Genomic DNA, 27,012 nt, shown 5'->3' on the forward strand with positions numbered 1-27,012 from the left:
GCTAAAAACAACTTAGTAGATTTTGGAGGTTTAGAAATTAAGGAGATTGGGGGCAGCTAGGTGGCACAGTGGATAGAGCACCAGCCCTGGAATCAGGAGTACCTGAGTTCAAATCTGGCCTCAGACACTTAACACTTACTAGCTGTGTGACCCTGGGCAAGTCACTTAACCCCAATTGCCTCACTTTAAAAAAATTTTTAATTTAATTAAAAAAAAAAAGAAATTAAGGAGATTGGAGATTAATCATTAAGGAGTTTGAAAATGGATCATTTTTACTTAGTAACATATGCTGAGATGCCTTAGTGAGTTTTGGGGTACTACTCTGTAGAATTTGTTTTAAAGAAAAAAAAAGAATTAAATTCTGTAAAAATTTCAGAGGCAAATAACTTAGATCACTTTTCTCCTGATGATTGATAGAGCTATCATTTTAGTGTAAAGAAGGAAGGCAGCTAGTTTTAAAGCAATTCCAAAATGAAGGAAAAAAAAAGGCATATGGTTTGCAGTCTAAATTTACCTGGTACTTAACCTTTCCTTGACTACAAAAAGAGAAAAAGATTGTTTAAATCAGAGATCCTCTTTCTGATCCCCTCTCCCATATCAGGGACTCCCTGAGCCCCCTACCCCAGTTCAGGATCTCCTTTCACCCCCATCCCAGATCAGAGATTCACCTTGGACTTCATCCCAGTTCAGAGACCCTCTGTAAATGTCCCAGCTCAAAGACTCCCTGTAACTTTCCTAGCTCTCTGTGATCCTTTCATCTCTGATCAAGTTCTCAAATAAATGGGGAAAAAAGTTGGATAAAATGCAGGGAAACTTGAGCTACATTCTGGTCTCAGAAATTTATTTGCTATGTAATCTTTTTTTTTTTTTTTGCTGGACAATGGGGGTTAAGTGACTTGCCCAGGGTCACACAGCTAGTAAGTCAAGTGTCTGAGGCCGGATCTGAACTCAGGTACTCCTGAATCCAGGGCCGGTGCTCTATCCACTGCGCCACCTAGCCGCCCCCTTGCTATGTAATCTTAAGCAAATCATATTATCTCTGTTTGCTTCAGTTTCCTGATCTGCAAAAAGAAAAATAATAATGGTGCCCACTTCCCAGGGTTGTTGTCAGGTTCAAATAATATAATGATTGTGAAGTACTTAACACAATGAGTGGCATATAGTAAGCACTATACACATGTTGACTAATATTATTTCTTTAATTTAATGTAATTGCATACCAGATTTTAGATATGAATAGCATAAAATACCAACAGTGATACAATTAATGATCTTCTATGTAAAATAGTTTGGAACTGCATTCAACTGAATTGATGTTATCTGACTGGTAATAAGTTTCATTTTGTGTTTTAAATGCATGATATCCTATATGTTATTTTTATATTTCTAAATTTTTCCTATATTGTGAAATTTGGAAAAAACATTTCAGAATTACTGTATTAGAAAAACAACTTTTTAAAAAATCTGGATGGTGTTAGATTATGAATTGAGCTTTTAAAAGATTGTGATAAAAACATTTGAAAAGTGTTAAATATTTAATGGGATATATTTTTTCTTAGAATAAAAAATTATATTTACCATAATAGTTTTCATTTGAAAATTTTGGACTATCACTTATAATTTACTATTGTTTTGAGTTTTGATTACAGGGATGGCTGTCTGAATTGTCAAGAAGCCAATAGTAGAAAATGGCATGTGCTGCAGTCTGAGAGCTACAGGTGGATTTCTGCCCCTGGGAAAAAATTGAGGGGATGACTGTGGCAGGGCCTAAAGTAGAATCCTCTTGACTCAGTTTTCCCATTGTCTTTTTTGCTTTATGAAAAGGAAATTTCCCCACCTGGTTAATCTTGAGCCTTGCTTTTGATACCCTGTGACTACATTATTGCTGTCAGATATGAATCATGATTGGAATCAGAGCTAAGAGGGTGTTTCACTATTATGGTATACATCAGATCAGTCTGTGCACTTGAGGGGACAAGTCTTGATACTATTACACCTATGTTCCTCTTTTTCCTTTCATAGCAAATTTGTATAATAAGGCTGGTGAACAGTAGATATTTTATTAAGTACAATACTAAATCTATTAATTAATGGCTTGATACTGGAACATCTGAGTTACTATAATGGGATGCAAGTATGAAAAGTCTTACAATTTTAATTTGTGGTCAAATTATAATATAGGGATGGTATCCTCCAAAAGGGGAAATTAGATAATGTAATAAGACAAAGATGTAATATAAAATATTTCTCATTAAATGGAATAGTATGTTTTAGTAATAAGTTCTCAAAATTAGATTAAGGGCTTATATAGAAAATGATATTGATATTGTAAAGAAAATGAAATTATTTCCCCATTTTTAAAGTATCTGACTGATACTTTAAAAGACCTTTTGTTTAGTCATTTCAGTTGTGTTTAACATTTTGTGACTCCATTTGGGGTTTTCTTAATAAAGATACTGGAATAATTTGCCATTTCCTTCTCCATTTCATTTTACATATGAGGAAACCGAGGCAAGCAGGGGTAAGTGGCCTTCTCAGGGTCATACAACTAGTAAGTGTCTGAGGCCAGATTTAAACTTAGGTATTCCTGACTCCAAGCTCAGTGTTTTATCTACTGTGCCACCTTGCTGCCAATTTTAAAAGACAGAAGAGTTCAATTTTTTTTTTAAAGATCCTAATATCAGACATAGCGTTTAGGTAAAGATAAAAATAGCAAATGGTATATAAAAATTGAAATTCCCTGAAGTTTTAGGTAAATTATGGGGTCCTAACTTGATGTACTTCTTATAACTCTGTTGTTAATAGGATCAGAATCATAAAGTTTGAGCTGGTTTTCATCACATGAACTAGTTATTGGAAAACCAAATTTAAGAGATTGTAGTAAATTGTATTAAATCTTATTGCTGGTAGATTTTAGCAGAATTATATAGGAACTTTCATAAAGTAATTTGGAACCAGAGAAGCAGAATCCCCTTTAGAGCTGCCCTGAGAATGAAGCCTATTCCAGAATGTCCAAGAGAAGATATCCAGGGACTAGACTACTATATGAGGCATTTGGAACTCAAAATGTGATGATTAAATGGACATTGGGAGTGGGCTACTAGGATACAAGGAGACTTAATGTTAGTTAAAATTAATGATCATCATTATATTGCTTTATCCTTTTGTTTCAGTTTGTTTTCTTAGCTATTTTGGTAACATGTAAATCTCCCTTCTCAAAAATTAGTCCAATGTGAGCCTCCTAAGTACTTTGATCTGTAACATGACTTATGTAATTCTGTTTATGAATATATGAAAAAACCTTATAGATTTGGCTTACAGATAAATGATTCATGTGGGAATAGAGGGGATTAAGACAGCAAGTGGTTAATTATGGGAACTAAGTGAACTACACTGACTCAATTTTGTGACTCAATTCTGAAGCTAGCTCAGTTTTCTTTCTATTCAATTATGGGTCTAGACCAACTTCTGTCTTATGAGAAAACCTGATTCAGTTGTGAGAATTGGGAGAAAACCTTACTGTGTTATTTGAACCTAGCTTCATGTAGCTGGGAAGCTGGACCACCTCTACTGACTGGTTAGAGGTAGAGGTCCTTAACTAAGGACGTAGGTTATGCTAACCAGAAGCCTGGTCACATCCAAAGATTGATGTAAGGAGTCTCCACAGTTTTACATTTCAAGAAACCCATATCTCTTATCTGAAAACTTGCCCGTCTCATTTCACTTTCACTCATACACACACACACACACACACACACACACACACACACACACACACTAGCTGCTCCTAGCCCCTTATTTTTAAGCCTCACCTTGGTAGTGCAGAAGTAAAATACCTAGGTAAAGAGGCTACAACATATATATCATTATCAATGGAGATTAAAAGTAGTATGGGGGGAACATTATCTCTGAATTATTTCAGTCTCTCCATTATGGGACTTTAAGCCAGAGAAAGTGAGAGCACATAAATAATGCAAGCTCTTGGGGTAGGTGGCGCAGTGGATAAAGTACTGGCCCTTGATTCAGGAGGACCTGAGTTCAAATCTGACCTCAGATACTTAACACTTACTAGCTGTGTGACCTGGGCAAGTTACTTAACCCCTATTGCCCCCAAAAAAATAAACAAACAAATAAAATAAATAAATAAATAAATAAAATAATGCATGCTCTGAACTATAAAATTCCCCATAGAATTTAGTTACAATCTGTGCAATTCATCCCAAAGTTTTTGTTGTGTTTTCCCCCTTTCCTAATTCCCTTAAACTTCATTTTTGCTTTTCTATTTTTACCCTTGAACCTTCAATTCTGCTATCTCTAGGTAGTGGTTCAGGAAGCCTGGTCATACAGTCTGTCACAAGAGATTTCCTAGAATTTTAAGATGCTAATTCTCTGCTCAAGTCCACCCAGATGTAAAAATGCATATCCAACTTTTATTTTTTTAAATCTCATTATTAAAATGGCTAAACAGGCAAATTTTAAATACGATGGATAGAATGCTGACTTGGAGTCAGGAATACTTGAGTTCAAATCCTGTCTCAAACACTTAACTAGCTGAGTGACCCTGGGCAAATAAATCCCTTCTCCTATTTTACCCTTAGTTTCTTCATCTGTAAAATGGGGATAGTAACAGAATTCACTTCACAGAGTTTTTGTGAGACTCAAAGGAGATAATATATGTAAAGCACCTTGCAAATCTTAAAGTGTTATATAGCTTAGATATAGAGATATATAGATATAACCTATATCAGATTACCTGCTGTCTAGGGGAGGGGGGAGGGAGGGAGAAAAATCTGAAATTGTAAAGCTTGTATAAACAAAAGTTGAGAACTATCTTTACATGTAACAGAAAAAATAAAATACCTTATATGTAAAAAAAAAGTGTTATATAGCTGTTAGCTATTATTATTAAATGTGCATATCTACACTCATGATTACTTTTTTGCATTTAACGATTTAATACAAAGATTCTGATGAGAATATGCTAATTCCACTCACTTAATCTTAACTTGCTCTCAAACTTTTCTTGGCTTTAACTTCTATGTCAGTGCCATGATTTGGTTAAGAGCCTTCTATTTGAGCTAGCCAGGTCCTACCTCTTTCTCATTCCTCTAGCTCTACTCGTTTTCTAAATCCTTAGTCCTTTCTTCAGCATCATGTAGCAGAAACTGCCAGGAACGGGATGAGAGGGAGAAGAGAGATGCTTCTTCCCCTGGTGCCTTTAACCCCATTATTTGGTTTTGTTTTTAAACAACTAGGGGAGACTTTTCCTCACTTTACTCTCCAGGAGTACTCTCCCCAATCCTACCTCTAGCTGGGACTACATTATATAGTTTAACCTATTTAGAATACTTGTTTGATTTTTTAAAAATGTCCTTAACAACACTTAGAAACTGGCTTCTTTCCTTAATAACACTTGGGAACTGGTTTCTTTTATAACTTGGTTCAGGCTGAAAGATTTCTTAAAAACCTCAGTATCAATCACGATACCTACTACAACATCTTACACACAGTAATCACTCAAAAATTATTTGTTAATAGCAAATAATAGCTAACATTTATATAGTGCTTACTATGTGCCAGGCACTGGGCTAAGCTCTTTACAGTTATCTCATTTGAGCCTCACTCAACCTTGGGACGTAGATGCTATTATTATGCTCATTTTACAGGTGAGGAAACTGAGGCAAAGGTTAAGTGACTTGCCCAGGGTCACACAGCTAGTCTGAGAATGGATTTTAATTCAGGTCTTCCTAACTGCATGCCCAATGTTCTATTGACTGTCACTTAACTGCCTGTTTATTGAATGTTTAAAGAGAAGGTAAACCTGAAAACAAAACTAAAACAGCCAATTGGCTGGCACTTTATCCACTGAGCCATGTATCTGCTCCCCAAAATGTTCTGATAATGTAAAACATGTATCTTGATTATGGTCTACAAAGAAATTTACATTTTCTAAATTAAGGTCAGTGAACTTATAACATGTCTAAACCTTCTGAAAACAAAATATCCTTTTAAGCAATATTGTTATAATTCAGCAATATTGGACAAAATCCCATTTTAAGCATCGTAAGTAGATTCTTTTCTAGGTACTAAGCTGAGAGCTAGACAAAATTATTTAAATGTGACAAAAATTCTTTAAGACATGTGACAGGGGCAGCTAGATGGCGCAGTGGTAAAGCACTGGCCCTGGATTCAGGAATACCTGAGTTCAAATCCGGCCTCAGACACTTGACACTTACTAGCTGTGTGACCCTGGGCAAGTCACTTAACCCCAATTGCCTCACCAAAAAAAAAAAAAAAAAAAAGACATGTGACATCTTGGGCACAGAGGAATTCTAGTGGCAGCTTTGCACATAAAGAAACCTACTGAGGTTTCTTTATGCCCAAGGTCATAAGGGCAAAATTCAGTGACAGGGCCAACCTTGCCAACCTTGTCAATTCTCATCACTACCAGCTTAAACACATGAAGTTTCATTGCATCTACCAAATCTAGGAATGAAAATGCCTTGGATGTATTACTTCTACAATAAATAAGGGGAAGAATTATCTTAAAGAGCCATTGATCAGTCCCAGAAGTTTTGAGTCCATTGGGCAACAATCATATTTTCACGGCAGTTCTTTTTTTTTCCCTTGAGGCATTTGTAATGGATTGCTGTTATTTTAAAATCTAAACTGTTCTTGCTGATCATTCTTTACAAATCACAGCTTACAGCCAATTCCTTTATCTGAAGTAATCATTGTCATTGGAAGACCACAACTGGTTATTCTAGAAAGAATCACGACTTTGAGTAGGCATTCTAATCCAGATATAGATGAGAGAAAGAAAAACTTTTCAGAGTGCTGTTCAATAAGGAATGAGAAAAGAACACACCATATGAAAGTATAAATTACATTGTCTCTCAGTAACTGGGACATGAGGAAATATACTCTCTGAATTGATAACCCACAATGAATTTGATTGACGGGTGTGTTCCACACATGTTCCTGAAAAACTTCACTAAAATGCCAGGATGGGCCATAACAATGATGTATATGGGCAACCATGTCACAATGTAGCAGCAAAGTGAGAGTTGAAACAATTGAAGATGTATAGGGCTAATCAGAGTTTGCTTTCTATTTCAGAGCCCTTACCAGTACTGTAATCCCTTGTTCTTTGCATAGCATAGCTACGGCACTCAAAAGAATACTCAGCAGCACCCAGAATGTAGAAAACTGAGTTCCTTCCTTGTTACCTGTCAATTAAGATAAATTTTAAAAGTTATTCAGTGTGGTTCAAAGATATATCACCATGAGGAATTTTAAAAGAAACCTTAAGGGGCAGCTAGGTGGTGCAGTGGATAAATCACTGGATTCAGGAGGACCTGAGTTCAAATCTGGCCTCAGACACTTGACACTTACTAGCTGTGTGATCCTGGGCAAGTCACAACCCTCATTGCCACCCCCCCACCAAAAGCAACAACAACAACAAAAACCCAGAAACCCCAAAACAAAAAGAAACCTTAGACATTTACCTTGGGTAATTACTGTTTAAGAAGTTTCTGTCAGTTTTGGGGAAGTCAGTGAAGTAGAAAGAATACCAAATTTGGAATCAGGTAATGCCACATTTTAATCTTGGTTCTCTTACTTGCTATCTGTATGTCTTGGGGCAGATCACTTCATCTAATTGGGCTTAATTTCCTGTTCTATAAAATGAAGGGTTTCTTCCAGGTCTACAAGTTTCTTCCCTGTGTTTTTATTAGTGGAAGAAACATGAACATATACTTATTGTGTTTTACACACACACACACACACACACACACACACATACCCCACATTATTCACTTTCCTACAATCCATGATCTAATTAAAATGGCAGTCTCTGTTGTTTCTCACTCACTTTGCTCCATTTCCATCATCGTGCCATTGTACTATATATAATGCTTTTCCTCCTCCCTTTCACTTTATAAAGAATACTCTATTTCCTTCAAGACTCAGCTTAAGTGATACTTTGTACACAAAGGGTTTCCTGGTTCCTTTAATTGCTATTGTCTTCCCTGACTAAAGTGCCTTATATTTATTTTGCATTTTATATATACATATATGCATATATGTGTGCATGTGTGTATATACATGTGTGTATACATGTGTATATATACAGGTTGCCTCCCACAATAGGATATAAGCTCCCTGAGGGCAATTACTGTCACTTTTGTCATCATATTGTTAATGCTTAAATGGTGCTGGACACGTAGTGCATACTGAATAAATGATTGTTGATTGATACCCAGAATTAATTATAATTAAGCCTCCTGATTTTGACTCCTCAGGTTTTGGTATTAGTGTATGCTCAGAAACACATTCAGGAAGCAGGCTAAATTAGCCCTGGCAACAAAGTCTCCTTTACATGAGCCTCGAAAGTTGGCAACCTGTCTCTTTCTAAGATATCAGTCACCCAACAGGTTATTCTGACATATCACATCAAGGAACTCCTACTGTGATCTCTGGGGGTCCATCTGGTGTTAAGACAATTCCAGTAGGAAGTTGTTCCTGCCACCATGATGGGAATGATGAGAATCTATCCTAAACCCCTGTTGAGCTGGCACCAGGGTCTCTCACCACTAGAGGGGTGACTAGATGCCTGAAGGTTACAGGGGTAACCTCCCCTACAACAGGACACCATTGGGGGGAGGGCAATGGATACAGAAGAAGATATTTCCTTGGTAAAGGAAGATGGTTCCAGTCTCTGTAAACAGCACATACAACTATGTACAGAAGCATTGCTTATCAGAGAAATGTAAGATTCAGTACCATGTGTCACACAATCCTTCAATACCCTGCTATTGCCAAATGTACTAAGAATATCATATGGAGAAAAAGGACACATCTTAAGTTCTCCTACAACTCTAAGCTAAATCTAAGGTGACCCAAGTAGAAATAATACTCTACTAAAGACTAGCTAAGTAATCAAGGAGTCTGGGTACCACAGGCAGACAGAAGAGAGAATGCCCTGAGATGGCATCTTTCAAGGCTAGTCTATTGTTTTCACATAGCTGATATATCCTGGATACTCAGAGAAGGCACTCTCAGTCTCCAGATTATGCTGTGCTTTACTGAGTTGAGATATTCTACCTAGTTGTATGATATGAATTTGTACTCAATTGAGTACCCTGGACCCCACAAAAATCAGGCCTTTTCATAAAAATAAGCAGGATGGCTCTTGGAATTAGCTGGTTCCCACTTAAAGCCTGCAGGATGAAGTTATGTGCCTGGACCCAAAGGCACAGTTACCTTGCTGTGAACATGTTCTTATTCACGGGCAGTCAGACAGACTTGATAGGCATGTGTAGGCTAATATTCTTTGACATGCATCTCTCTGAGAGATTTCTATCTACCATAAATTCCAAGACTAGAAGATGAAACAAGTATATGTGGCTCTTAAAATTAATTATTTCAGGAATTATCATAAAGCCAACTTTTCCATAACTCCAGAAAACCTTTAGCAGTTTGAGATCAACTCTTTCAAAATGTCATACTTTATTATAGGAAAGAGAATAAGAACAGAACCCATGAGTTCATTGGTATAAGGAATTCCCAGGTGAGGAAATGTCATCTACTAATAAAGGTTGTCACCTGCTCTGCAAATTATTGTAGTCTTAAAGAATCACCTCCTACTCTGAAAGATTAAGTGAATTGCCCAGTCATAGCCAGTATCTATCGGGAAGAATTTTAACTCAGTTCTTATCGGGCTTTAAGGCCTATGTCACCATGTCATCCCTTAGTAATGATATGGTCGTAATATAATATATCGAAGTGTACCTTCGTTATTGGTGAAGAATAGACTGAATGAAAATGACAAAACCTCACACCCATTGCATATATTTTTTCTTTGGCATCCATGACAGTCATCCATTTTCTATTTGCATACTTCCAGTGTCAAGGAACTCCCAACTTCATAAAGCAAGCTATTCTATTCTTGGGGCAACTAAGTGATACAGTGGACAGCATGCTGCCCTGGAGTCAGGAAGACTCCTCTTCCTGAGCTCAAATCTGGCCTTTGACACTTATTAGCTGTTTGACCCTGGGCAGGTCATTTCACCCTGTTTTCCTCAGTTTCCTCATTTGTAAAATGAGCTGGAGAAGCAAATGGCAAACCACTCCAGTATCTCTGCCAAGAAAACTTCAAATGGGGTAATGGGGGAGTCAGACACAACTGAAAACAACTAAACAACACAATTCTATTTTTGGATATCTTTAAAAGAGAGTTCAACCTGAAGTTGAAGTTTGTTTCTTGGAAACTTCCACTTACTGGTTCCATTTCTACCTTCTGGGACAACCTAGAAGGTATGATTTCCTTTTTAAGAGGGTACACTAACAAGAATTTGAAGACAAATATCATGCATTCAAATCAGAGAAAAATACAATTCTGATGCCTCATTCATTGTAGTTAGGTGATACAGTGTTCTCAAAGGCCATTTCAGTAGAGCACAATCGCTCTATCAAATTAGAAAGATTTTGAGTAGAGACTTACCTACTGGTTCAAGGACCAGTCTAGATAAATATGGAAAGACTCAACACCATAAGGTTGGTGGTCAGATTTTTTTTCCCCTCTTTTTGCAAAAATGACTCAAAAGCACAGCCTTGTGTCTCTGCATTATGTAGAGGTCTCTTTACTTCCACATGGATAACAGTAGAGTTAGAGAAGGGGCACAGGATACTAGGAATCATGAAGTTTTTAGACCATCTTTTTTTTTTTTTTGGTAGGCCTCCACCAGTCGCAGATGACCATGGATCAGCGCCTTGAAGAACCACAGGCCACAGTGTGGCTGTGCAGTCCGATACGGGAGCCACAGCTCCTGAGTGACTTATAACAGGTAACTGCCACATCCTGTGTTGTATCTACCCCATGAGGAGTAGCTGGAGTGTCCTCTCCAGGGCGCTGGCCTGGGCGGATCAATATGGAAAACAAGCTGTTGCCTATGTAGCAGGTTTTCCCTCTCTGCGACACTGGTGGATCCAAAGGAGAGGCAGAGCCAATACAGTTTGGCACCAGTGCCGCTGCAGAAGTTGCCAGAGGGATGTGATGTCCAACATCCAACTGCCTAAGGGACTCCGACTCCTGATTTTTCCTTGGGGTTAACTCCCGAAGCCTTTCCCATATATGGGTACAGCTGCAAGGCAGCAGAGGTTTAAAATCAGGGTTTCCTTCCCCTAGGCAGGTTGCCTGCCAAGGCTAACGAGCCCCACCTGCCCAAAGAGACTGGTTTTAAGGCGCCAGTGACTCACCTTCGCCCCTTCTCCTGTTAGTGGAAACAGTTCCGCCACTAGAAAGCCAGGAATTGGACTTCGGTTGTCAGAGGCTATTTGAGACACACGTTATTGGAGCATTTTATAGAGAGTGGGAGCTTATCCCCACTCCCACCCCAGCAGACCATCTACAAACATTAATTTAAATGTTGCTACTCCATACATGATCTCTATCCAATGACCAAGGAGTTAGCACACTGACAGAAAAACTAAACTACCATCCTGCTGAATTTTCATTATAAACAAAACCAGAAGACACAAAGAAGTTTAGAAATGCTATAAAGAATTTGACAAGGTCCTCCACACTAAGCCAAGGGTGTACCTTAATTATCAGTGGCTTCATTTAAAAGTCTCTGTGTTTTGTTTTGTTCACTATTATATTGAGTGTCAATGGAGTTCTCAGAATGTCCATTAAATAGCTGGACTAACTCCTTTTCCAATCATATTTGTGTTTCATTCTGTCTTTTATGCTAATTTTAGCAGGTAAGTAATCACTGATGTAGCCAACTTTCATCCACTATACATCCTTCTACTGCTCTTTGAGTCATTTGCAATTTTGATTCTTCCAAGATCATGGTACTATACAATTCTTCACTCATACATTACCAAGACAAGAGTAGTATTGACTCTCAGAATTATTCATCCAGAGGCAGGTAGGTGGTGCAGTGGACAGAGGTCCACTTGGATCAAGAAGACTGAACTTCAAATTAGGCTTCAGACACTTACTAATCTATGTAACTCTGGGCAAGTCACTTAACTTGTCTGTCTTAATTTACTAATCTATAAACTGGGGGATAATAATGGTACCTACCTGCTATGGCTGTTGTGAGGATCAAATGAAATATTTGTAAAGTGCTTTATAAACATTAAAGCACTATAGAAATATTGGCTATTATTATTAAGGGGGACTTTTACAGCAACAAATGGCTTAGGACCGTTGAAAGCAATATACAGTTTTCCAAATATGATCTAGGACCTCTGGATCAAACTTACTGTCCATATGTGGTAAAACATATTTTTCAACATAATTTTTTTCCCCTAGCCTCTCTCTCTTAACTGGCCAAAATGTAGAACTAATTTATCATCAATTGAATAAACATTGGTATTCTTTGTTTTCAATTTTAAAAATAGTTGTCTTTAAGATATATTTCTATATCTTTAGAAAACGAAATTAAAATGCTTTTTGTTTCTGAGTAGCCTACAATTTCAAAACTTTCCAATTTTCCATTATCCAATAGCCTTTAATAAAAAAGAATAAGTTCCTAGTTCATGAATAAAAAATAGGCCTTAATTCAGAAATAATTAGTTGAGTTCCTTTACTTCTTCCAATATTCCTCAAACGTCAATGCCAAGAGGATAAATTTCCATTTCACCCTTCTCATCCTCCTGTGCTTTTGGAAGAGATTCACTGGAAAGTTTATGTTATTCAAATTCTAATGATCATATTTCCATGTTTAAAGAAATCCACATCTGACCATCCTAGTAAAGCAATGGAAACATTAATTCAGCAAGCATTTACTAGGCATTGTGCTATAGCATATTTTATTTACACCAACTATTTCACAATAATTTAAGATAGTTTAATAAATAAAAAACCTTTAGTTTCACCTAATTTGTTTGAGAAAAGAAAGTTAAAAATAACAAAGGTTTGGCAATCTATAAACCTATCCATTATATCACCATGAATCACAGGAACAGAAGTTAAGTTTATTGAACCTTAGGTCAGAACTTTCACTCCTGGAAGGATGATGCTGCAAAGTATGAAAATCCTCTTTTCACTTCATTTATTAACACAGTTACTCATAATGCAAATGTTTTGAATGGAAGTGCAAGTGTGCATTTAAAAAAAAATTTCTTTCATTTTTTTCTTTGCCGGGGCAATGAGGGTTAGTTAAGTGACCTGCCCAGGGTCACACAGTTATTAAGTGTCAAGTGTCTGAGGTCAGATTTGAACTCAGGTCCCCCTGAATCCAGGGCCAGTGCATTATCCACTGTGCCACCTAGCTGCCCCCTCTTTCATTTCTTAATGTGAATTTGACCTATCAAGTAGTAATAATGTTAGTTGAATGCAACAGAAATCATTCCAATTAGAGAGAACCATGTTTTCTTTCTACTTCATGTGCTTTCACAATTATCTTTCTTAAAAGAATTCCCAAGCTATAGAATTTTACTTTTGTTTATACTTAAATCATTAAAAACATCTCAGGACTTTATCTTTGCTCTGAGTCTTCTTCAGACACTTACTAGCTATGTAATGCTGGGCAAGTCACTTAACCTGTCTGCTTTAATTTCCTATTCTGTACACTGGTAGATAATAATGGTACCTATCTCAGCTTATTAAAAGTCAAGTCCCATTGGCCCAGTAGAAAAAGGAAAAAACCAAGCCAATATCCTCCTTTTTGAAAGCAAATTATTGACCAATTGCTCTCTGATCCTTAAAAGGATATTTTCCTCTTCAGGTATATTTAATTAAGAACTCCTGGCAAATTTCCAGATTATGATTCAATGCTTAATAAATGGAGCCATTCTTAGAAAATGATCATGGGTTGAAATATCTACCTCTGGTTTAACATGGGAAAATGTCAGTATTCAGGTAGACTGAAGTAAAGGGTGATGGAGAGGGGGAACACAGGAAAAAACAGCATCAAGGTACTTTTCAATTTTAACACCCACAAGTGCCAACAGATGTGATCAATTCATTGAAGCATGTGCCCCTGATTTGGCATTGCTTTCCACTGGGAAGTTCTTTCAGAAAAAGTATCACATTGTACAAGATATCCTTCTCAACCAATATATGGTTGGCACCTATGCCGAGTTGAAACTGGCACATCATATTGTAAGTGGGAATGATGCCACCCTAACAGATGGCCATGACTGTATAAATGCCAAAGAAACACAATGAGCATCAGATTCCTGTTCAAAAAGTTGGAACGGTCCAAGTAGTGCTTCTAAGCCTACAGTGAAGGGAATTGGATATTGCTGTTCTTGTTCGGTGCAGGATCATTTGGGAAAATACAGGCAATACTGCAACCCAAAGCAATTTGCAGAGAGAAGACACTGTCCATGTGAATACCAGTACCAGATAATCCATGACAATAAAGGACAAAAATCTAAAAATATTTTCTTAGTTCTACATGTACATGCTTTGCTCTTAAGAGCTTCAAGATAAAAAGAAATAGATAATTAAACAAGAAAGGGAAATAGGGAGAAGTAATATATTGGGAGTGAGAAGTTGACACACTTTAGCTTATTCTATATTAATAGTTTTTATAAGTGTTGCTGCTTTCTGAATGGATTTTAAGGTATTTCTAAGGGACTACTTGTTATCTTAGATCATTAAAAAAAAACCAACTGAATTACAAGATGACTTAGGTGGGCTGGGAAAAACAAAAGGTTTACAAGAAAAAATACTCCTTAGTCATAAAGAATTCCTCTTCTCCTGAGATAAATACTTGTCTCTCAAATTACCTGAGAATATTCATACTTACCTCTAAATAAAAGCAGATCCTGTCTCAAATGCCCAGTAGGTAGAACTTTTAGACTATTTGCTTAAAAAAGAAATTGGATAATGGATTTGGCAAATTTGATAGTCCAAAAATGAACCATTACATAGAAATGTACAAATGTTTCTATGTGAAAAATGAGATTTCAGGACAGATGCAAATATTGAGATTATATTTCATACAAGCCAATAATACTTTTTTTTCCTTTGAGAGGGAATTTGAAATTTGTAGTGAATATACTTTTTGAACTTCATCTTAAATTTTCTTTTACAATAAAAGGTAAGCTTTTTTTGTAAAACATTTCCTTTTCATAAAATCCTGTTGTGAAGGATCTTGCCTGGAGACATCCCATTTAAGCACCCACAAAAAGGGCAGGACCCCAGAAATGTTATTTCACTAGGTTTTCATTTGATGAAAATGCCAGGATTCCAGAGGCTTAACACAAAGTTACTTGATAATAAATCCAGTCAGTTTAAAGTAATATAAAGGCTTACAATATAACCATATCCTCTTTTTTTTAAAAAAAAAAGGAATTAATGAGGTTATCAGAAAGGAATTTATTCTCTCTAACAGCTTTAAAAAACTTGTTAAGTTATTAGTTTAAATGATCTTCAAATAATTCATTCCTCTCCTATAAAATTCTATTCTCCTTATATTCCAAGCATGTCTATAGCTAATATTGGTTCTTTCCCTTAATTTATGCTATAATCTAATAAGTATGAACAGCAAGTCATTTATCATGGGTACCCAATAAACATTAAGCAACATCTAGTATTTATATTTACTGGTCTCCTTTTCATCATGAATACTAAGCAGCCTTGTGATGAGAGCTCCATTCTGAACACCTTGTGGTAAACCATAGCTAGTGTCCAACATGTTGCTGTGGGAGAATATGTTATCACCCAGCATAGGGATTCTAGGCAAGGTGCCCACTGCTCAGCCAATAAAGTAGCTTTTAAATATCCCTTTAGTCTATGAAACAAGAAGCCAGTAAAAGAAAATCTACTCATGGAATTATTTTGAAAATATATGAATCAACTCCAAGAACTTTAAATGGAAAATCTGCTTAGATGAATCTGCAAAAGGAATTTAGATGCAACTCTGCTGTGATGGAAATAGGTGAAGATAAGCCATTTGACTTTGATCAAAATGGCCCCATAAGTTCAAGCAGAAATATGACAGAAACTGGAAGTACAGGGACAACCACAATGAACTCTGTCGGAATATACTTGATATTCATAAGTTTAAAATTTAGGGAGCTGTTAAAGACATGGGGTTGAATGCTACCACGAAGATTAGAGATTATTTCAATGGCTCAATGTTTAGAACTCCACAGTTAATTCTCTAAAAGAAAATGTATTAATTAAAAAAGGATTACTGAAAAGTTGGTGGAGAAAAAGTTGTCTAAAACCTAGAGGCTCCATTGAGAGGAATGGAGCAGCTCCACTCAAGCTACGAGTATCAGTAGTATGTGGTCTGAAAATAATGAGTCCGAAATGGAAATAGCAATGGAAATCAAATTAATAACCACCCTTCACTCCCAAGTAGCTTCAGGTACCCACATTTTAAACACCTTTTCAACTCTAAAGCAAAACCACTGTGACACTGAGGTTATAATTCAGAACTTTCCTGGCACATGAACAAAGTTAAAGCATACCCATTGTGCCTTCAGAAAATAAGCCTAAAAGTCTAGTAACCACAAGTCCTGATGAATAAATCTCATCAGGAGATGCAGAACCCCTGGAGCATCCTAAGGTTTTATATTCTCCAAGGAGAGAGGTGTTAATAGCTGCAAGAGACTTGAAACTAACTATGCAACAATGCCAAAGACTGGGTTTTACTTTAAAATTTTCTTTTCCCAGAAAGTATACCAGAGAAAAGAAGCTATTCAATTTCAAGGAATAGGAGTAGAATTATAAAATAATAACAGCTTCTCCTTGAGAGTTTTAGTGTAAGAATCTCAAACCCTATCTAGTAGTTTATAAGCTCCTTTCCCTCCCAAGTTATATTATGCAGAACCGTCCTTCTGTTCTGCATAATATCTAATCAGATTAACAAATCTTTCTGAAAAGAAAAAGATGCAGACAGCAGCAGTGCAAATAGACTTAAAAGAAAAATTATTTTAATGATAGTCATACCTAAAGATGAAAGGATCTTTACCTTGCTACTTGCTTAGTTTCCAAAATAGAATTTATTAAAGAACTACAGTATTTCTCAGATTATTTTAACTAAGGGACAGATTTAAAATGTATCTCTTAGATGATTAACCCAATTATTAAATCTATATGTATTCTGTATTACTTTCTATTCATTAAAAAGTCCTTAAATATTGACATAGAATTAGATGATCTGATAATTATTTTATAGGGAATATAATTTAAAATTAATAAAACATTTCATTGATCTACAGTTATTCCAGAGAAAAGACAGCAGACTGAATTATTGATTTTCTCAAAAAAAAAGTGATTACTGGTAAAATTTTCACCTCATGTGACTGTGTTATAAATTTAAGTCACAACTCAAGAATACAAAGTACTAATATTTGACATTAAACATAAAAGGGTGATGAAGAGTTTGTCCATCATTATCAGTGATTCATAATCACAATGTGCCACTGGCTTAGTCATGTAATTAGCTGGTCTCCTTTAAAGTGGTCTCATAATCCTAGTAGGGGTAAAATTGGTCGCAAAAATGTGCTTGTAATCAGTGGCTTGAGTTATGGAACCTTTGTGAGGGGCAAAGATTAGAGGTTTCAAGTGTTACCATCACAATGAGTAAGTTTGGGGAGACCATGGGTGAATTTTTGGGAGAAGACAGTAGAGGAGTGTCACCATTTAGGTACATCTGCAAATCTCCCTGAAGAATATAAAAACACAGTTTATTCTGATTTAACAAATAGTGACTAAAGTCTCTTGATTATTAGTTGTTCAAACTTACTTTCATCCTTGGGAACCAAGATAAAAGTTAGGAGGAGACCCATGAGCACAAGGAAGAATGAAAACAAGATAAATCTCATCCCTATGTCCTGTTTTTTACCTACAGAGAGGTAAATTATTTGGTGAAAATCTAGTTTTAAAACTTCAGATATGCCTGGCTCATTCTGGGGTATGAGAAAAGTTAGGGATGGAACTGACAAAACTGAATAAAATCAGTGTTTCATCATACCCCCTCTACTCTAGCATTCATACTAGAAAGGTAGATATGATTTGACCTGATTTATATTAGATTTTATGTAAAAATGTTACCATTTTTTAATAAACTTAAACAATTCCAATGTAAATTTCCATTTTCTTAACCAGTCATTTTAATCCAGAAAACTCTTAGAAGTTTTTTTGTTTTGTTTTGTTTTGGCAGGGCAATGAGGGTTAAGTGACTTGCCCAGGGTCACACAGCTAGTGTCATGTGACTGTGGCTGGATTTGAACTAAGGTCCTCCTGAATCCAGGGCTCGTGTTTTATCCACTGTACCACCTAGCTGCCCTCTCTTACAAGTTTTAATAAGACAATCTTATTTTGTTTTTTGTTTTGGTTTTTGGTTTTTTGTTGGGCAATGAGGGTTAAGTGACTTGCCCAAGGTCACATAGCTAGTAAGTGTCAAGTGTCTGAGGCCAGATTTGAACTCAGGTACTCCTGAATCCAGGGCTGGTGCTTTTATCCACTGCGCCACCTAGCTGCCCCCAGAAAATCTTATTTTATATACATTGACATGACATTTAAAGAATAATTCAGGTTTAGAAATCCAATCCCATGATTACAGAAATGCTATAATGATTTTTGCATCTTTTTTCCAGAAGTTTTTAGTAATAAAACATTCACAAAACTTTTCTTTTCACAATATTATTAGAAAATACAATTTAAAAAGTTAACTTATTTAGAAATGATACCAAAAATATTTAATATTCATCATTCTATGAATGTATTCACAATATAACTTCATAGAGGTTTTTTTTTTTTTTTTCAGTGAGGCAATTGGGGTTAAGTGACTTGCCCAGGGTCAGACAGCTAGTAAGTGTCAAGTGTCTGAGGTCAGATTTGAACTCAGGTACTCCTGACTCCAGGGCCGGTGCTCTATCTACTGCACCACCTAGCTGCCCCGCTTCATAGAGTTGTTAAGTGACAATCTCAGAATTAGAAGGGAACTGATAGGCCATGTAGAGTTCAATGCCTACCTAAGAAAGAATCTGTACAACATCCCTTAAAAGTGATTATCTTTTAAAAAAAGTGATGCTCCTGCCTCTATGTGAATACTTTCAGTGAGAAAGTGATGGGAAAAAATAGACTAAATTTCAAAAGAGAAGCAAAGGAAGCTGGGCAGAAAAGCATATTGCATGACAGCAAAGGTTAGGTGAATTCAGTACTGGCTGACTCAAACAAACCCAAAGACTGATGAACAATGGATCCATGTTACCATGGAGTGCAGTCTCTGGTGGAGTATCACAGGGCTCTGTTTTTGGGCCCATTCAACATTTTTATCAATGACTTCTTAGAGGAAGGCATAAATGGCACATCCAATTTAAAGACATGAATCTGGAGGTGACAGCTAATAGGCTGGATAATAGAGCTGGAAACCAAAAAGACTGGCAAGAATGGTGGGCTACGGGGCAGCTAGGTGGCACAATGGATAGAGCGCTAGCCCTGGATTCAGGAGGACCTGAGTTCAAATCTGACCTCAGACACTTGACACTTACTAGCTGTCTGACCCTGGGCAAGTCACTTAACCACAATTGCCTCACCAAAAAAAAAAAAAAAAAAAGAAAAGAAAAAAGAATGGTGGGCTAAAGCAAAACCGATGAAACTGAATAAGGAAAAAAAGCCCTACATTTGGTGGTTTTTTTTTTTTTTAAGGCAATGGGGGTTAAGTGACTTGCCCACAGTCACACAGCTAGTAAGTGTCAAGTGTCTGAGGCCGGATTTGAACTCAGGTACTCCTGAATCCAGGGCCGGTGCTTTAACCACTGCACCATCTAGCTGCCCCCCTACATTTGGTTTTAAAAAATCAACTGCATACATAAATGATTGGAAAGATGTCACTAGAAAGCAATTTACATGGAAAAAAATTCACCATGAATAATCAATGTGATATGACAGTCAGATAATGCAAACACATGCTATATTATTAGACATACATTGGCCACAGCAAGGAAAGTAGCTTCTGCTGTAGCATATCCCTTGTCAGACAACATTTTTAGTACCATATCCAATTATGGGTGCCACATTTTAGAAGGAAGCTTGACAAGATGAAATGTACCCAGAAGAGGGTGACCTGGATAATGAAAGAACTTGAAACCATGTCATAAGGGTATTTGTAGAAGGAACTCTGGACATTTAGCCTGGAAAGGGGAACACTTTAGGAGGACTTGACAACCAAATATTTGAAGGTTTATCACATGGAAGAGAAATTAGATTTATTTTGCTTGAGTCCAGAGGATAGAACCAGGACCAATAGTAAAATTCAGAGAGAGGAAAATTTCAGTTTAAAATAAGGAAAATTTTCTAACACTTAGAACTATTTAAAGATGAGCCTGCTTCACTAGGCAGTGAGTTCCTCATCACTGCAGGTCTTCAAGCAAAAGTTGGTTAAGTATTTGTAGATGTTATTCATGCTTTGGGTTGGAGCTATTTTATTATAGCAGTCTTTCCCACATTGCTCCTAAAATTGAGTATATTCTAGATTCTTAAAAGCCTTAGGGTATGTATATCTTACTTGAATTTAGCTGAATAAAAACTTATCAATAAGACATAAAAAGTAAACTATAATGCTTACTTTCTCTAAATGCTTGACAGTAGCCAAGGAAAGACAACAAAAAGAAGAGGGCACCCAGGAGGTCAGCTCTGCCAACGATACCAGCAACCTTAAAAAGAGAGAAAAAAGATTTTTTCATAAAAATATACATTTTCAAAAGTCTAATTTTAGGAAACCCATAAATATAATTAATTAGAAACATGAAACAAAGACTATAGCAAGACTGTTCTAATAAATTGTTTCATCTTATGGTAGTATCTTACAATCATTTGGAGTTTCAACTTTCAGTGATAAGATTTAATTTATTTACTTTCAAAAGAAAATGGGCTTTCCTTGAACTTAATGAAAATACTTTGAAGTGTTTAAATATTGAGGAAGCTAATTTATTTAGCATTTACCAATAGAATGCTCTGGAAACTGGCACTATTGATATCCTCTAACAAATCTTGAATAAGAAAGTTCATGGGGGCAGCTAGGTGGCACAGTGGATAGAGCACCGGCCCTGAAGTCAGGAGGACCTGAGTTCAAATCCGGCCTCAGACACTTAACACTTACTAGCTGTGTGACTCTGGGCAAGTCACTTAACCCCAAATGCCTCACCAAAAAAAAAGAAAAGAAAAGAAAAGAAAGTTCATGGTAATTGGCAAACATATAAAAAGATAAAGTTGAATGATAAAAATAAACAGTGAGAAACAGACCTGAAGAACTATGAGGTGATTATAAAGTTTTCCTTAAAGAAGTCAAGCTTAGAGAGGTAATGATAAAAAAGCAAATCTGATGTTGCCTCTAAATTATTTAAGTAGAAGAATAAAACTTGGAGTAGGTTTTCCTCCTGAGATCAAAGTCACTATTGGGATTGAAAGTAGAAACCTTCAGAAGTATTTGGTACATACTAGGCAAAGAAATGAAACCCCATTCTTCTATTCCAACACATCCCCAGGCAACTTATCATCCAATGGACTCCATTCTTGGCCAGGCTACTCTCTTTCCTTAGCTAAATGATCTAGAAAAAAATACTGTTTCACCCAAAATAGCTGTATAATATTATCTTCATACACCCATCCCCCCCACCTCATTCTTTCATTTCCCCACACCTTCCAGAATGCTGCAAAAGTGCCACTGTAATGTGATTTGCTTGTCACCTACTTAGACATTATATTAACAGAAAAATCCTCTGTAATATCACCACAAGTTGTGTTTTCATGGAGCCAATGTTAAGGCAGGACATATTTGCATTTCCATCACAGTTTCTCCAAGACAGATTATCTAATTAGTTCTTTCCAAATGACCCATAGCAATTCATGATATAGTCTATTTCTAAGTACAAGTTTTGGTTCAATGGGATTCTTGACTAATTGGTATATTCTATTTTCCCAGTATTTCGAATAACAAGTTTTTATTGACATTATTAAGCTTTGACTCTTTAATCAATGGGAGCAGTAAAATTAAGATTAATTCAATTTTTCAAGAGACCAAAACATAATAAATGATACAGTGTTAACAGAGAGAGCTTAGGGAATAGGCAACAGTAAAGTTGCACCAGAAATGAAGACTATGTGCACTACTATTACATATTCACACCAGAACCAAATGCTTAGAAAATCAATGCTTAAAACAGTCCTTTAAAGGACTATTTACCTATAAGCCTATTTAACATGCATACTTTTGATGGAAATTCTTAAAGGGCAACATACATGTCTCAATCTCCAATATCTAGCACTGTAAAATTTATATCCCAAAGACATCACAAAAAAAGAGAAAAAGACCTATTTGTAAAAAAATATTCATAGTAGCTCTTTTTGTCATAGCTAAGAATTGGAAATCCAAAGGAACGCCCATCAATTGGGAAATGGCTAAACAAGCTATGGTATATGATGGTGATGGAATATTATTGTGCTAAACAAAATGACAAGCAGGATGATTTCAAAAAGGCCTAGAAAGACTTGTGAGTAGAATCAGGAGAACGTTGTGTACAGTGAAAGCAATACTGTTTGACGAAGAACTGTGAATGACAACTATTCTCAGCAATACAATGATCCAAGACAATTCCAAAGGACTAATGATGAAGCATACTATCTGCCTCCAAAGAAAGAAATGATATTGATTGAACATAGACTGAAATATGCTATTTTTCATGCTCATTTTTTTCTTTTATCCAAGTTTTCTTATAAAAATGTTTATTAAAATTGTTTAAATCTCCATTATCTAATTGGATAAGAAACATAAAATTTAGAATGTAATGAAGGAGAAGGAAAGGGCTAGTAGAGTGAAATTAGGTATGAAGTGCTCCCCCCCAATACAATTACTTTGAATGAATGAATACATGTACAAACTGATTAAACCCTGTAAAAGCTAAATATAGATGCATAATTTTTATTTAGGGGGCAGATCTAGACACTAAAGCTTGTCCTTTTTGGGGGGTTAAGTGACTTGCCCAGGGTCACACAGCTAGTAAGTGTCAAGTGTCTGAGGCTGGATTTGAACTCAGGTCCTCTTGAATCCAGGGTCGGTGCTTTATCCACTGCGCCACCTAGCTGCCCCTAAAGCTTATCTTTTCTGGGAGAGAATATTTGCAAAATGCTATCCCTTATCTTTTTTTTTTTTAAGCAAGGCAATTGGGGTTAAATGACTTGCCAAGGGTCACACAGCTAGTAAGTGTTAAGTGTCTGAGGCCGAATTTGAACTCAGGTACTCCTGACTCCAGGGCCGGTGCTCTATCCACTGTACCACCTAGCTGCCCCTATTCCTTATCTTTTAAGCAAGATCATATTTCACTATGATTTGAAATGCACTGCAGTATTATTGGAAGAGCACAGAAACTTTGCACAACGTCCCTAGGATCTGCTACTTTCTGGTATGCTTGACTACTGACAACTTGATTTGTATAGTGTAGCACTGAGCACTGCCCTAGAAAACAGAATGAACCCCTATTGAGAATAGAATGTTTCATTCTTTCTTTGTGTTTGTAGTTAGCCCAGTACCAAGCACATAGTAGGGACTTTAACAGATGCTTGTTGATTAATGATAGAAAGCTTAGTCAATCTCCCCAGCTAGGCTAGAGGGACAGGACAGCTGAGTCTCAGGTGAGCAGCCCCACCTATTGTTTCTTCAGTGCAACACCAGCAAATTGTTCTTGGGACTTATAGAAATAGCCTGAGACACAAATGGTCGACCCACTTAAGACTCTCCTTCCCCTTCCTACTAGTTCCATCACAGTAATTCCTTGCACTTTGGCACCTACTTGAAAGATCCATGATTTCACTTGATGGAGCACTCCTATTAATAGAAATCAAAGCCATTAAATACTTTAGTGAGTGGTCTTTATGAACTGCTGTGGCTGAAAAAATTCATGACCTCTCCACATTTAGCTAGGCTGATCCTGAGACAGAGAACATACAGTCCATCACCAGTTCTCTACTTAAAGCTATTCCAACCTGGTCAAATCTGCTATAGGTTGTGCTTTGCTGGCAAAGCCTTGAGACCACAAAGTTATTTCCATTCCAGGATGAACCATCAGAGGCTGGATAATTAGGATAATCATAAAAATGAGACTTGTACGCCAAGTGAATATTTTTTAAAGTATTGATTTCATTTATTTTACTAGTAAGAGTTTGTGGGGAAAAGTAGATCAGTAAAACTAAACAGCCTGATAAATTTTAGATTCTCATTTAGAGACATGTCATTCATGGAAAACTCTTGTATGTGAAAACATTTTTTAGTCTTAATATGCCAACTTATTTCAAAATCTGCAAGCCCAGGATGAGCCAACCTGCTCTTATACTACCATACTAAATGTAAACAGCAGTAAATTTATCATCCAGATCACTGTTCTCCTCATACCACGGCAACTAAAGAATAATTTTCAATCTGGCAACATTGTGTCCTAAAGCTATTAATCCATGAAAATGGTGTAACCCATGGCTGAAGAGAACAATGCTGCCTAATAGAAACTGGCCCTGGGAAATCTTTGAGAAGCTGTCTTTCCATTTGCTTTCTTGGGTGACCCTAGTTTTGCTCATTTAAAAAAATCTCATTTGAATTGAGAGTGGGGCAGGCAGATAAAAATGGGAAACTAAAGTAGCTTTGGAGATTGAACATTATTAAGTTACAACAGCAAAACAGTTTCTTTTCACAGAAGCTTGTTCTAAACAGTCATAAATAAGTCTTACCCATTTAAGTTTGAATATTTTTCTTAGGACCTATAGTGTGACAAAGATGGATAAGGGAATACACATTCTTTATACAACCATTTCCCCTTTGTAGCTAAGATTACCCCCAAAGTTTTCCTTAATTCTCCAGAATGCTTACCTAACATCTTTAGTACGTTCTCCACAACCATGGAATACTTTGGGAATATTGCCAGTATTCAGTAGGCCCCAAATGGTATGATGAGACACACTTAACAACTGTCAGTATTTGAAAATTTTTTCAAAAACCTACAAAGCTGCATGATCTACTGGAAAAAGCTTTCTGTCAAAAGACCTAGGTTCAAGGTCTAGTTCTCACACTTAACTAACAATATAAGTTTGGACACATAACTTTACCTCTCTGACCCACAGTTATCCATCTAAAAAGTAAAGCTAATAATATTTATATTACTCACTTCACAGAGTTATTATGAAGAAAAGTGTTCAAACCATAAAACTTGCCAACATATAAATATCACATTATTAAAATCAGAATTCTACCACTTCTTTAATGCTTCATTTAATTTCTCATGTTTTAAGGTTACATTTTTGTGATTACAAGTGAATTAGATTAGAATCAAAGCATTACGTTTGTTCATTAGGGATGAAAGCTTGGTGGAGTAGAAAGGATAGCTGACTGCTTTTTTGCCTAGGCATTGCCACTAACAAGATGTGATGCCTTAGGTTTTCACATCGGTGAGATGAAGGGATTGATTTCAGAACTGTAAAGTTAGAAAGGACCATAGAGGTCAGAAAAGCAGTGTCTTGAGTCCAAATAGGACTAAATAAATAAGAATTTCTTTCTCCATTTATCGTAACATCTGGTTAGTCACTGAGTCTCTGCTGGGATACTTCCCAAGCACAGAGAACTGGGGAACATACCACCTGGCAACTCATTCTGCAATGAGATAACTCTAGTGGTTATAAACCTTTTCCTTAGATCAAGGGGATTGAATCCATCACAACTTCCCCTCATTACTCTTAGTTCTGCCCTCTAGGGTCAAGCAAACAAATCTAATCCCTTAAACACTTAAGGAGAGTTATTTCCTCTACACAAGTTTTTTCTTCAGCAGGCTAAAAATTCCCAGTTCCTCTAAACCTCATGTCCTGTAATCCTCTAACCATTCTGGTTACCTACCTAAATTTCCTTTTAGCTCTAAAGTTGTATAATTTTTCTTGTGAACCTGTGTCCAAGAGTTTTCTGTTTCAATTTTGCAGCTTATGCAGCAGAGACAAGCTATAATGAGACATGGTGTGTATTTCTATACATATATATAAAAATGCAAACACATGTATATAGAAAAAGAAGGAAGAAAGAAAGAAAAGGTAGGGGAGGTAGGGAAGGAAAGGAAAGAGAAAAGGGAAGGAAGGAGGAATGAAGGAAGGAAGAAAAGGTGACATATCATGGGTGTATTTCTACACACATTTCTACATGCAAACACATGAATATATAGAGAAAAAAAGGAAGGAAGGGAAGGAAGGAAGGAAAGGAGACGTGTATTTCTATACATATATAAATGCAAGCACATGTGTGTATATAGAGAAAAAGAAAGAATGAAGGAAAGAAAGAAGGGGAAAGGAAGGGAAGGAAAGGAAAGGAAAGAAGGAAGAAGGAAGGAAGGAAGAAATAAAGAGAATGCTAATTCTAAACTTGCAAAGAAGTTTTCAGCCTGTGGGGTGCTAAAATTTTCTGAATTTTCCAATGGAAAAAAAAAGCATAAACAAGTAGCTTTTAAATAATAAACAGACCCCATCAGACATAGAATGCTTCTTTAACCAAATCTCATTTTCTCTGTCATAGACTATACCCCTAAAAGACATTCTATTAAATATTTATAAATTCATCTAAAGGTGTTAAATTCACCATATTGTACTCAGGAAGTCACTTAGCTGGATATAGAATAGTACTTTAAAAGAAGCAGAAATATTATACTTTTCATGCTGAGTACAATTGGGGATAGAGAAAAGTAATACCTCATTTGTAAAATTAAGATGCTGAAATCAATGATTACTAAATTTCAAGGAGGATTCAGAGTTCATCTAGCTCAAAAACATACCTGACAATAATTCCCCTTGGCCCATAAGCCCAAGCAAAAGTTTGACTTGAATTTTCAAAGTTTTACATAGAGTCTACTGTATTTTTATGAAGTTATATATGTGCAAATGGAAACTTAATCCCCATCCCCAGCTACCCTATCCTGAATACCACTGACTAATAGAGTTGGTGCCAAATATATTTAGTAATGGCTCAGTTCAATCAGCATTGCAGAGCTCACTAGAAAGCAGCACTATAGACCAGT

At 36.4% G+C, this 27,012-nt stretch overlaps 1 protein-coding gene across 2 annotated transcripts in view; it reads right to left on the bottom strand.

The window, feature by feature from the left end:
• Nucleotides 1-27,012, bottom strand: part of TMTC4 (transmembrane O-mannosyltransferase targeting cadherins 4) — an 87,319-nt gene that overhangs the window by 36,459 nt on the left and 23,848 nt on the right. For both annotated transcript variants that reach the window (XM_043998096.1, XM_043998095.1), the window contains exons 5-6: nucleotides 20,547-20,634; nucleotides 7,129-7,229 (exon numbers count right to left, since the gene is read on the bottom strand). In XM_043998096.1, the coding sequence (XP_043854031.1) occupies nucleotides 7,129-7,229; nucleotides 20,547-20,634 (189 nt within the window). The remainder of the gene's footprint in view (nucleotides 1-7,128; nucleotides 7,230-20,546; nucleotides 20,635-27,012) is intronic.

The sequence above is a fragment of the Dromiciops gliroides genome, chromosome 3 (assembly GCF_019393635.1).
Source record: "Dromiciops gliroides isolate mDroGli1 chromosome 3, mDroGli1.pri, whole genome shotgun sequence".
NCBI classification, from domain to species: domain Eukaryota; kingdom Metazoa; phylum Chordata; class Mammalia; order Microbiotheria; family Microbiotheriidae; genus Dromiciops; species Dromiciops gliroides.